Source organism: Arachis ipaensis, chromosome B05 (assembly GCF_000816755.2).
Source record: "Arachis ipaensis cultivar K30076 chromosome B05, Araip1.1, whole genome shotgun sequence".
Taxonomy (NCBI): Eukaryota; Viridiplantae; Streptophyta; class Magnoliopsida; order Fabales; family Fabaceae; genus Arachis; species Arachis ipaensis.
This window is the reverse complement of record NC_029789.2, coordinates 17,845,571-17,858,050: the sequence shown is the minus strand read 5'-3', so window position 1 is coordinate 17,858,050 and position 12,480 is coordinate 17,845,571. Positions and strand designations below refer to the sequence as shown.

Here is a 12,480-nt window from a genome sequence, read left to right as displayed (position 1 = left end):
TCACAATGGCTAGTGATGATAGTTTTTTAGTTCTGGTACATTATAGAGGGTCGATTAAAGAAAACGCGATTTGAAATAAAATTTACAGATAAAGATCCACTAAGTATTTTCCTCAAACCTTCAATGAGTTTCAACAAGTTTTAGAATACAATAATCCAAAAATTGGGGCTGCATGGCGTGAAACGGGTAGCCAAGTTATTCTATAGGATTCCAATTTCTGTGTTGCGTGATGGTGTGAAGTACGATTCATTCGTCATAGATAGTGACAAAGATCTGCAAATTCTGTTCCATTGTCGTCGTTAGTTTTCCGAGGTGAGGACTCCTGAGCTATTGGCCAAGCTTGTAGATGTGGTATGTAATTTAGGAGGTTCGAACCAGAATCCTCAATCTTCAGCAATGCCAGCCTACTCTAGCTCAATGCCTCAAGGTGCCTCATCATATATGCCCGTGATTGCACCTGAGACAGTTTTGGTTGCATTTTCGTCCTTCGTAACCGATCTAAACCACAACCGTGACGGAGAAATAGGTGACACTCTAGCCTTCGGTGAGCTTGCTAATGTGATGGCCAGTACTCCTGTTATGGTCCCAATTTTCGGAGAGGGTGGAGCATGTAAACTCCTGATAATTAGTAACTAATTAACCAATAAATTAATTATTACTTAAAGAAATTAGAAAAAAATTAAATTATATAGTTTAATGAGGTAGAAATAATTAAAATATAAGTTTTGATACTAATTTTAAAGATTTTGATCTAAAATTGGACCAACAAACTGAACTGATTGAACCGAATTCAAACTGGGCCGAGGCCCAGCATATAAATGGGACATTCAGCCTTCTTCCTTCCTAACGAAATCTTTTCCCCAAATATTCAAATCTTTATAACTTTCAATCCGGAGCTCCGATTGACAAGCCGTCAGCGGCTATGCATTCGTCTCGGAATTTTCTACAAAATTCACGGAATAATTTGGTAAGAGAATCATGTTTTCTCACACAATTTTTCCCTTTTCAGTTCTTGATTTGGGTTTTCATAATTGAGAGATTTTGTGATTTTGATGATTTAGGGGTACTCTAGCGGTGGATAATCACTGGATTTGTCTATTTGACTCATGGGTAACGATAAAGAAACTCTAACTCTTGTGAATTGGTGATTTAGTGAGCTCAATATTGATTATTGGGATATTGTATGAATTAGATTGTGTATCTTGTTGAATTGGAGTTAAATTGGTAGATATTGGAAGCTTGGAATTGAATCTTGGGAGCTGAAAATTTAATTGGTGCGGAGTTGGAGCTTTGGAGCTTGAGGAACGGTGGATAATTGAGGTGTTTCGGACTTAGGGAGGAATCGGCCAAGGTATGGTTTTGGTTTCTCGTAGTTAATATTTAATGTCATGTGAAAACTTAGGCTAGAAGACCTTAAGATATGAATGAACTGAATGAATTATTGATGGATTGTGTATAAAGGATGAATGAATTTGTATGTATTGGATTATGACTTTGATGAGTATAAAATAATGATATTGTTGATGTGTTGAGGATTGATGGAGGGTTTGTGAAATTGAATTGAACGGATTGGTTGAGAAATGTGTAGTTTGATTTTGTAAACGATTTAATATTGGAATTGATTTGATTTTGAAATAATTTGATACTGAAAATAATTTGAATGACTGATAGGTGTTTGGTTTGGTGGTTGGGACCCTTGAAGTATGGTAGAAGTTTGAGTTTTAGAGGAAATGTTGCTAGACTTTTTATGAAAATAGGAGGTTTCGTTTGAAGTGGTTATTTAGAAAGATTTGGATTTTTAAGGATTTTGTAATTTGATTTTGAGTTATTAAGAAAAGGATTATGTTTTGAGTTTGCTTTATTTAGAAAAGAATGAATTGTGTTTTGAGTATGAATTTTTTATGAACGAAATGGGAGGTGTGATAATAAGGAATGAACGATGATAAGAATTGATTTTTAAGTCTAATTGTTGAATGAATATGAATGAATTATAATGATAATGAGATATGTGTGACCGGGTAAGTGGCAATGGCGTTGTCCACTTGCTCCGGAAAATAGATGAGGAAGAAGAATGATGAAAACTGAGATTAATTATGAAATTATATGAATATGAATAAATTATAATGATAATAAGAATGAATTTTTGAATGTGACTTCGGGTAAGATGCAGTGGTATTATCCACTTGATCCGAGTAAGAGTCAATAAGCCGGGTAAGATGCAGTGGTGATGTTGTCCACTTGCTCCGGATAAGAGTTTGAGACTTCGGGTAAGATGTAAGGATTGAGTTCTGTCGCCGTTTGCTCCGGGTTGAGAACTGTAACACCACCTGGGTAAGAGACAAGGGTGAAGTTGTCCCCTGCTCCGGGCACACGGGTAAGATGCAAGGGTTGCAGTGTTGCCCACTTGCTCCGTGTTTGGTGTTCTGTCTAACGGTTAGCTACCAGGACATATCGGGTTGGCTATATAACCGACAGATGAGACTCATTAGCCATAGGACAAGCATACATCATATGCATATGTGTGTTTTGTTTGATTGTGCATTAATTGGGCTTGACTATGTGATTATTATGCTTACCTGATGTATCTGTATCCTACTTGTGTTTGTCTTGTCTGTACTGCTTGTCTGTGCACAGGTGTTTCGTAGGGCTGGAGGAAGCAGAAAGTGAAGGGTTAAGTTAGAAATTGATTTAGGACTTGAGAACCTTAGACAGTTACCTAATTTCTGGTTTAGTTTATTTTCCTTAAGTTTAATTCTGAGTGTCGAAGTTCTAGGAATGCCTTTGGCTTTTTCGGGACCTTTTATATTAACTATGCGAGCACCTTTATCATGCTGAGAATTCCCAGTTCTCATTCCATACATATTTCTGTTGTTTTTCAGATGCAGGTCGAGAGACATCTCGCTGAGCATCTGGAGTTTCCTATGCAAGCGAAGTTAGGTTAGTTTTATTATGTTGTATTTTGTATTTATGCTATGTATATAGGTATATAGATTCTCCTCTGTATATATTTTATGTTTGTCCCTCCTAGAGGTTGACTTGGAGAAACAGGTGTTTGTTCTATAGTATGAGTTATATTTTGTATATATATATATATATACTCTGACCGGCCTTAGCTTCATAGGTCGAGTCTAGAGCTTGATATTTGTATTTTGGAACTCCGATCTGTATATTATGTCGTTAGCCTTCTTTTGATCTTACCTATCCGTTTTATGATTATCCTTGTGAGTGTGACACGATTTTCAATTTTCACTTTTGCTTAGCTTCTTCTTCAAGGCTCCTGTTTACAAAATTCTTTCAATTATAATTATATACGTCTTTTTTTAGAGGTCGTAATACCTTGCCACCTCTGCTTTATGACTTAAGCATAAGACTCTGTGTGGTAGGGTGTTACAGAGCACCGAATAGTGTCGAGGATATACTGCAAGATGATGATGATGATGATGATGATGATGATGATGATGATGATGATGATGTGGATCCCGCCACGATTGCTAACGATAATGATGATGACATAGCAAAGAGTACTCCAGCTGGGAGTGGAGGAGCATCTAGTTTAGGGACTCAGTAGTACCCCCACACTTTTCAACTTTGGACTTGGATGTTATGACACAGCATGGTTTACCGGGAGTACCTATGGGATTTATGGCCAAAGATACACAAGATACAGAGCTCTAGCTAAGTTCCAAGTTGGTCAGCAGTTTCATGATAAAGAGGAGGTCGTCTTAAGCTTGAAGACTTATAGCATCCGCTGTGGGATTGAATACAAAGTGTTGGAATCTGACCATCGCAAGAACTATGGAAAGTGTAAGGAGTTTGGCAACGAGTGCACATGGTTGATTCGGATAAGTCTTCATCAGCGCAGAGGTATTTGGGAGGTAAAACGGTACAACAGACCTCATATTTGTCTGACCACTTCGATATCTAGTGATCACAGGATGCTTGATTATCATGTGATATCGGCTTTCATCCTGCCTATGATTAGAGCTGATGTTGCTGTGTCAATCAAGGTACTGCAGAATATGATAGAGGCACATTTTGGATTCAGACTGACTTATAGGAGGGTTTAGTTGGCTAAGCAGAAGGTCGTGGAACAGATTTATGGAGATTGGAAAGAATCATATAATGAGTTGTCGTGATAGGTGCTGGGTGTGTAGATCACGATGCCAGGTAGTGTTGCAGTGTTGAGAACGAGTCTTGTGCGAGTTGGTGGGAAACTCAATGAGTCATCAACTTATTTCCATCGGCTTTTCTGGATATTCTCACCGTGTATCGAGGCCTTCCAACAGTGTAAGTCGTTGGTTAGTGTCAACGGGACCCACTTGTATGGCAAATACGGGGGAGTACTGCTCGTTGCAATTGCTCAGGCCGGCAATTCTAATATCATTCTTGTTGCATTTGCACTTGTGGAGGGTGAGAATGCAGAATCGTGGTCATTCTTTCTAACCTACCTTTGGCAACTCGTAATGTCTCAGCTGGGTATTCTAGTCATATCAGATAGGCACAACGGGATCAAGGCTACATTGGAGGATCTTGATGGCGGTTGGCTTCCACTAATGCATACGGGGCATTTTGTATCTGACACGTGGCGATGAATGATGCGTGGCAGAAGTTAGACCAATTAAGAGAATCTTAATAAGAGAGATGCGTTGCAAGTATAGCCCTTAACCAGCTAAAGTCTACCTCACCAATTTAAAAAGGGTTGTCACAAAATTTAGAATTAAAAATATTGGGAGTATGAGTCCCAGGTCGTCTCCCAACGAGTTGCAAGAAAGCGTGCTATTTTATTAATTAGAAGTTTTCCAAAAAAAGTTGAGTTTTGATAATGAGTAAAATTAATTGTAAATTAAAACAATAAAAATAAACTAAGAATAATTATTGATATTCTAAATGTTCCGAGGGTTACCTGAAACTGTAGGTCGATCTCGGACGAGATCTTCTGTGCTGGTCGGAACCGATGTGTCCGGCTGGTAAATGGCGGTCGGAGCTGGTGCGTCTGACTTGTTTGGATTGAACGTGCTGCTGATCCTCTGTCACCGAAGGGTGGGGGTACCTTCAAGAGACTCCGATGCTTAAGTTAGCACGTGTATTAAACAGGTGTTATCTAGAATCAGAGTATGAGTTATACCTGGGTGTTCCAGTGTATTTATAAAGGTGAGGTGTGACCTTTTGGATAAGATAAGTTAGTTATCTTATCTTATCTTGATCTTTTGAGTTGAGGTCAGCGTATCTTCAACGGAACCGCCTTTATCTCTATAGGCTTGGGCTGCTTTAGGATTTGAGTCGTGTTCCTCTACCTGGGCCCTTTATTGGGCTCTCTTGTTGACTCGGCCGAGTTCTTTAAGAAGAAGTCGGTCCGCTTGACCCGAAGAGGTCGGTCGCTTTATCGTCGATCATCCCAGGTCGGATAGCTCGACCCAAGGTATGAACAGTGCCCCTGCTTGAGCATGGTCTTCTCTGTCGAGGTCGAATTCCTTGGTCCTTTTTGTAGTGAAGCCGAACTCAAGCATCTTGTCGACTTCTTTTTGTAGCAGCTTTTGAATGTAGAATGTTTTCCTCTACAAACGCGCGCTTTTGTATTAGCGCTTTTTTTTTTGGGAATGCAAGCGGTTTTAATATCCGCATTTAATTGACATTTAATTGCCCTGTTTCCCTAACTTCCCTATTTTTGAATTTTGTACTCCAGAAACGGTTTCTCTCCTTCACCCTTTTCGTAACTTCTTCATATTTCTTCTTTCATTTTCTCGCTTTCACCTTTTTTGATTTTTCAGAAGCTTCCACCTGGAGTTTGCGGTTGCGCGTTTTAGCCTAGCGACGTTGCTTTGTCACTTTGCTTTTTCGTGGGAGAAGGGTGATTCTGGCTTTTTGCCTTCCGCTTCCCTGCTTTTCTTTGCAGTTTCTCTCATTTCGCAGGTTTGACTCTTCTTCCTTCCTTCCTCTACACCATTTTGTGTCTGTTTTGAGAAAGTTTGGATCTTTCTATCTTTTTTGCTGATCACTGTGTGTCTTGTAGTTTCTCCATCTGTTGCTTGATACTTTTAGAACTTTGCATGTTTGTGAATGTTTTTGTATTTGAAGCTTTGAAATGATGACTTTATTCTGAAAAAAGGTTGTGTCTTTGCTGTTTTTCCGCTTGGCCCTTTTTGGAATTTCTGATAAACTATGGAAATAGTGCTTTCTGCTGATAATACTGTAGAAGGGTGGACCTTTTGCATTTTTGCTTCCTTTGTTTTCTTTCTGGATTTTATTTTGATGAGTGCCGGGATGTAGGCTGTAGAAATAACTTAAAGACCTTCCTTGTTTACTGCCTCCAAGGGATGCCCCAAGACTTTTTGTCTTGAGTCTTGGGGTTTTCCCTTTTTTATTTATCCATCCGTCGAGATGTCTTGCCCCCTGTCCGAGATGTTTTTAAGTAATCCATTCTTCTTTTCTTTTTGTAGGATTTAGTTGACCTCATGTCTTTCCGAAATAACGTTGTAGAGATGCCTTCCCAGGTTCCCGCGGGTATGGCCGATTGGGTGGACTCCATGGTTCTCATGTGTGTCTCGCTGGTTGATTCTGAATTTTGTGCTCAGCTTAGGCAGTTTTATAGTGTCTGTAGTAATTCTGGTGATGAGAAGAACTATGAACTTGTCCCTCCTTCTTCTGACGAGAGAGTCTGCTTTTCTACTCGGGTTGTTGATGGTCGCCCCTTCTTTTATGCTTATGATTTTTTCTTTGGTCAGCTGGGTATCACCCTTCCTTTTACCCAATTTGAAACCGACCTGTTATGGTCTTGTAATGTTGCCCCTTCTCAACTTCACCCTAATTCCTGGGGTTTTATTAAAATCTTCCAATTGTTGTGCAATGGTTTTGGTATTCCTGCTTCCCAATCTCTCTTTTTCTATCTGTTTGTCTTGACTAAGCCCGGTGTGGTAAAAAAGAAGTCAGCTTGGGTCTCCTTTCGTTCTACCCAGGGAAAAAAGGTTTTTTCCATGTTTGAAGGAGCTCGCCCCTTTTTTCTGGATGAGAATGACGAACCTGCTTTTCCCTTGGAATGGCAAAAAGACGTGAGGGTCTCCAGGTATTCGTGGAAAATGTTGGATGAGGCTGAGCGAGCCTTTGTGACTATTTTGGAAGAACGCTGGGGTCAATCTCCCCATCTTGACACAAAGAAATTTCTAACCAATCCTTCTCTTCTTCAAACTGAATTGGGTATTTTGTGTTTCTTTTATTATCTTGTTTATGTTGCTTGTAGCTGTCTCTCCGACTTGTAGCTGAATTTTCTTGTTTTATTTGCAGAGGCAATGAAGAATAGTGAATCCATGAAAGTTTTTAAGAGGGCACAGAGGGCGACTGCTGCCAGAAATGTTGCGGCTAAAGCGGCTGGGGAGGGGTCCTCCCAAGTGCGCGAGAAGCCATCAGTGCCGAGTTCTCCCGGGGTGAAGAAGGTGATCCCTACACCCCGAGTCCGTTTGGTGGATCCTCACCCTACTTCTGCTGCTCCCTCTGTTGCTCCTCCCAATAAAAAACAAAAGATTGCTGAGCCCTTTGACCTCGATGCTCCTGATTTTAATCCCATTGAATTTGTGGATCAGCAAATTGGTCCCTACGGCGCTCTCTCCATGGACGATGTGTCCATCCTTCGTCACTTGGAGTTTATGGCCCGAAATCACGTGAAGATGGCGTATATGGCGGCTGCCATATATCGGACTGCTCAGAATCTCCCTCTCCACGCCACTAAAGTGTTTATGGAGGAGGCGAAACAAGAGTTTGATCGGATGAAGGAGTTGAAGGAGGAGCTTGAGATAAAGGTAGCCAAGCTGGAGAAGGACTTGAAGAACGAGGAGGCAAGTTCTCAATCACTGGCGGCTTCTTTGAGGTTGGCTGAGGACGCAGCCATGATGCATAAGGAGAGTTATGTTACATCTTATCGGGAGGTGCTGCGCCTGAGGGGGGAGCTCGACAGTGTCCGGGAAGATTATTCTGAGCTCCAAAGTCATCTCGTTGGTAGCGTGACTGCTGCTTATGAGAACTTGAGGGAGCAAGTTCAGGTCATTGCTCCCGAAGCCGATCTCACCTCTTTTAGCCTGGACAACGTTGTCAGGGATGGCAAGATTGTTCCTGATGATGAGGATGGTGATGATGAGGTTGTTCCCCCTGCGTCCTCTGCCAAAGTGTCGACATCTTTAGTTCCTCCTGCTGCGCTTGACTCGGATTGCCAGATTCTGAACCGGGAGGATGGAATTGTGGACGCTGTACCGATCCAGACTCGTCCTCCTTCTCCTTGTCCTGATGTTGCTAAGAAGGCTCCTGATGTTTGCTGATCTCTTTCTGGATATGTAGTTGGCCCGGCTTGTGGGCTTTTAAAACTTTTTATTTAAGTGCTGACATTTCAAGTTGCTTGTTTAGCAACTTTTTATTTTGACGAACAAAAGGTAGCTCGCTATCTCTTTATGGTAGGTTTTGGTGGCCTTCCGGGCCTTATAACTTTTTTGTAGAGTAAAAAGAAGTAGCTTTTTGACTTGGCATTTTTTCTACTGATGTTTGAAATCTTACATCTCGACCTCCTTAGATTGCTTTGTTTTATTGTTTGTAGCTTGGATCTTTTGAGGTTATGGTTATGTGGGTTCGACTTGTTTTTCGGTTTTCTCGCTCTTGCTTGTATTTCTGACGATCTATAACCGATTCCTTCAAGTTGGTCCTCCAAGTTGTTTTGGCAGTCCTTTGTCCCGTCTTTCTCAGGGGTTACCTTTGTAACTTGCTTTGTAGTAGGCCGACTTCTGTACGTCGTCCTTTTCTAAGTTATTTTTGTAATCCTCTTCCTTGGATTTTTGTCAGATCTCTTTCCGGGATTACTTTTATAACTTTTTAGTAGTAGGAGTCCGACTTCGTTATGTCGGTCTCCTTTAAGTTATTTTTATAATCCTCTTTCTTGGATCTTTATCAGATCTATTTCAAGGATTACTTTTATAACTTTTTAGTAGTAGGAGTCCGACTTCGTTATGTCGGTCTCCTTTAAGTTATTTTTGTAATTCTCTTTCTTACTTCTTAATGTTCGACCAGTCTTTAAGTTATTATTTTAGCGATCCGTAAGACCTCGTCAGGTTCTTTTTTAGATCACTTTCAATAACTTCTTACATTATTCTGTGTTCATCTTTGCCGATTTGTAGAAAGTGGTTGTCATCTCTAGATCGTCTTTTGGGTGAATCGCGTTTTCACCTTTATCGGACGGTTGTCTTTATCGTGATCGTGCAGTGAAATTATTTTTCACTTTCTGCCGATCTGTTGCTTTATAATCGGACGATGAATGCTTCAGATTAATGCATCTTGAGATCTTTGTAGAATATCTAAAATATATTTTATTTAAAGGAAAAGTGCAAATATATACATATGGGATTGTCTTGAGTCTCAACTTGGTGCCTCATTAAAAAACCTTTTCAGGAAAAAGAGTGCATCCAATGATGAGGTCTTTTATATCTTCTAACTATAGTACCTTCTTAGGTTGCAGGCGTGCCATGACTTGGGAAGCTCTCGTCCATCGAGTTCAGACAGTCTGTAGTAGCCCTTTCCAAGTACTTCTACAACTCGGTAGGGTCCTTTCCAGTTTGCTGCCAGCTTTCCTTCTCCTGGTCGAGTTGTTCCGATATTATTTCGGATTAGGATGAGATCATTTTCTGCAAAACTTCTCGGTACTACCTTTTGATTATATCTGGAAGCCATTCGGCGCTTTAGAGCTTCTTCCCTGATCCGAGCTTTTTCCTGGATTTCGGGTAACAAGTCGAGCTCTTCTCTCTGCAGTTGGGAGTTTGCTTCATCATTATAGTGAACTACTCTAGGCGACCCTTCCTCGATCTCTACTGGGATCATCGCCTCTATTCCGTATGCTAATCGGAAGGGAGATTCCTTCGTAGTGGAATGTGGCGTTGTTCGATACGCCCATAGAACCTGTGGAAGCTCCTCTGCCCAGGCTCCCTTTGCATCTTGTAATCTCCATTTTAATCCAGCCAGTATGACTTTGTTAGCGGCTTCGGCCTGTCCATTGGCTTGTGGGTGTCCAACGGAGGTGTATTGGTGCTTTATATTCAAGTCGGCTACTAGTTTTCTGAAGCCTGTATCTGTGAATTGAGTGCCATTGTCTGTGGTTATTGAATATGGAACCCCGAACCTCGTGACAATGTTTCTATATAAGAATTTCCGGCTTCTTTGAGTGGTGGCATTAGCTAGGGGCTCTGCCTCGATCCACTTTGTAAAGTAATCTACCCCTACTATTAGGAATTTAACTTGTCCTGATCCTTGTGGGAAGGGGCCGAGAAGATCGAGTCCCCATTTTTCAAATGGCCAAGGCGAGGTCACGCTGATGAGCTCTTCTGGCGGGGCGATGTGGAAATTAGCATGTTTCTGACATGGTGGACATGTCTTTACAAATTCTGTAGCTTCTTTCTGTAGAGTTGGCCAATAAAATCCCGCCCGGAGTACCTTTTTGGCGAGAGCTTGCGCTCCGAGATGATTGCCACAAATGCCGCTGTGTATTTCTTCTAGCACTTCTCTTGTGTTGGAGGTCGGTACGCATTTTAGTAAAGGTATTGAGATTCCTCTTTTGTATAGGATGTTGTTTATGATGGTGTAGTACTGTGCCTCCTTTTTTAACCTCTTTGCCTCCTTTTCTTCTGTGGGGAGCGTTCCTATTTTGAGGTAGTTGATTATAGGGGTTATCCATCCTTGGTCCTGATTTGTTATAGTCAGGACTTTTTCCTCTTCCGAGATTGACGGGTTCTGCAATATTTCCTGGATGAGGCTTCTATTGTTGCCCCCTGGTTTGGTGCTGGCTAATTTTGAGAGTGCATCAGCTCGGGCATTTTGTTCGTGGGGTATGTGGCAGATCTTGTACTCCCCAATTTGTCCGAGCTGTTCCTTGGTTTTATCCAAATACCTTTTCATGGTGGGATCTTTGGCTTGGTAGCTCCCTGTTATTTGTGATGTGACCACTTGTGAATCACTGTAAATATTGAGTTTTTGAGCTCCGACCTCTTTAGCCAGCTTCAAACCGGCTAATAATGCTTCATATTCTGCCTGGTTGTTTGAGGCCGGGAATCCGAACTTGAGGGAGAGCTCAACTTGGGTTCCTTGGTTACTTTCTATTATCACGCCTGCGCCGCTTCCAGTTTTATTTGAAGAACTGTCCACGTAAAGATTCCATTCTGTGGGGGTTTCTAAGGCATCTATGAATTCTGCGATAAAGTCGGCCAGATACTGTGATTTGATGGCCGTCCGAGCTTCGTATTGGAGGTCAAATTCTGATAGCTCGACTGCCCATTGTAGAATTCTGCCTGCTAGATCTGTTTTCTGCAATATTCCTTTTATGGGCTGGTTAGTTCGAACCTTAATGGTGTGAGCCTGGAAGTACGGGCGGAGTCGTCGAGATGTTAGGATAAGAGTATAGGCAAATTTTTCTATTTTCTGGTAGTTCAGCTCGGATCCCTGTAGTGCCTTGCTAATGAAGTAGACGGGTTGTTGCCCATGTTCGTCTTCTCTTACTAGTGCTGAAGCTATTGCCCGGCTCCCTACTGCGAGATATAGTATGAGCGGCTCTCCTTCTCATGGTCGAGATAGGATAGGTGGCCGTCCTAAGAACTCCTTGAAGTCTTGGAAGGCTTGCTCGCATTCTGTCGTCCATTCGAACTGTTTTCCCTTTCTTAAAGTAGCATAGAAGGGGAGAGATCTTATCGCAGCTCCTGCTAAGAATCGGGATAAGGCGGCCAATCTCCCGTTGAGTTGTTGTACTTCTTTGACGCAGGTTGGGCTCTTCATTTTGAGTATGGCCTGACATTTGTCTGGATTTGCCTCAATTTCCCTTTGTGTGAGCATGAAACCTAAAAATTTGCCTGCTTCTACTGCGAAGGTGCATTTTGCGGGATTGAGTCGCATGTTGTGCTTCTTTATGGTGTCAAACACTTGAGCCAGGTCGGATAATAATGTATCTTCGCTTCGTGTCTTTATCAACATGTCGTCCACATAAACTTCCATGATTTTTCCGATGTGACCTGAGAAGACTTTATTCATTAGCCTTTGATAAGTAGCTCCTGCGTTCTTGAGACCGAAAGGCATCACGATATAGCAGTAGTTTGCCTTTGGTGTTAAGAACGAGGTCTTTTCCTGATCTGGTGGATACATGGGAATTTGGTTGTATCCCGAGTATGCGTCTATAAACGAGAGGTATCTGTATCCGGAGGAAGCATCTACCAGAGCGTCGATGCTTGGGAGTGGGTATGGATCTTTTGGGCATGCTTTGTTGAGATCTGTGTAATCGGTGCACATTCGCCACTTCCCATTTGCTTTTTTCACCAAGACAACATTGGCTAGCCATAGTGGGTACTTGAATTTTCTTATAAATCCTGCCTCCAGTAGGGCCTGTACTTGTTCTTCCACAGCTTTGGATCGTTCTGGCCCGAGTTTCCTTCGTCTCTGCTGCACCGGCCGAGATCCTGGGTAGACCGCCAACTT

The 12,480-nt window shown here is 41.8% G+C and overlaps 1 protein-coding gene across 1 annotated transcript; it reads left to right on the top strand.

Moving 5' to 3' along the window:
- LOC107640284 lies at positions 418-4,592 on the top strand. The gene is made up of 3 exons (XM_016343823.1): positions 418-610; positions 3,613-4,007; positions 4,155-4,592. Exons 1-3 carry the CDS (start codon positions 418-420, stop codon positions 4,590-4,592), a joined length of 1,026 nt encoding a protein of 341 aa, XP_016199309.1.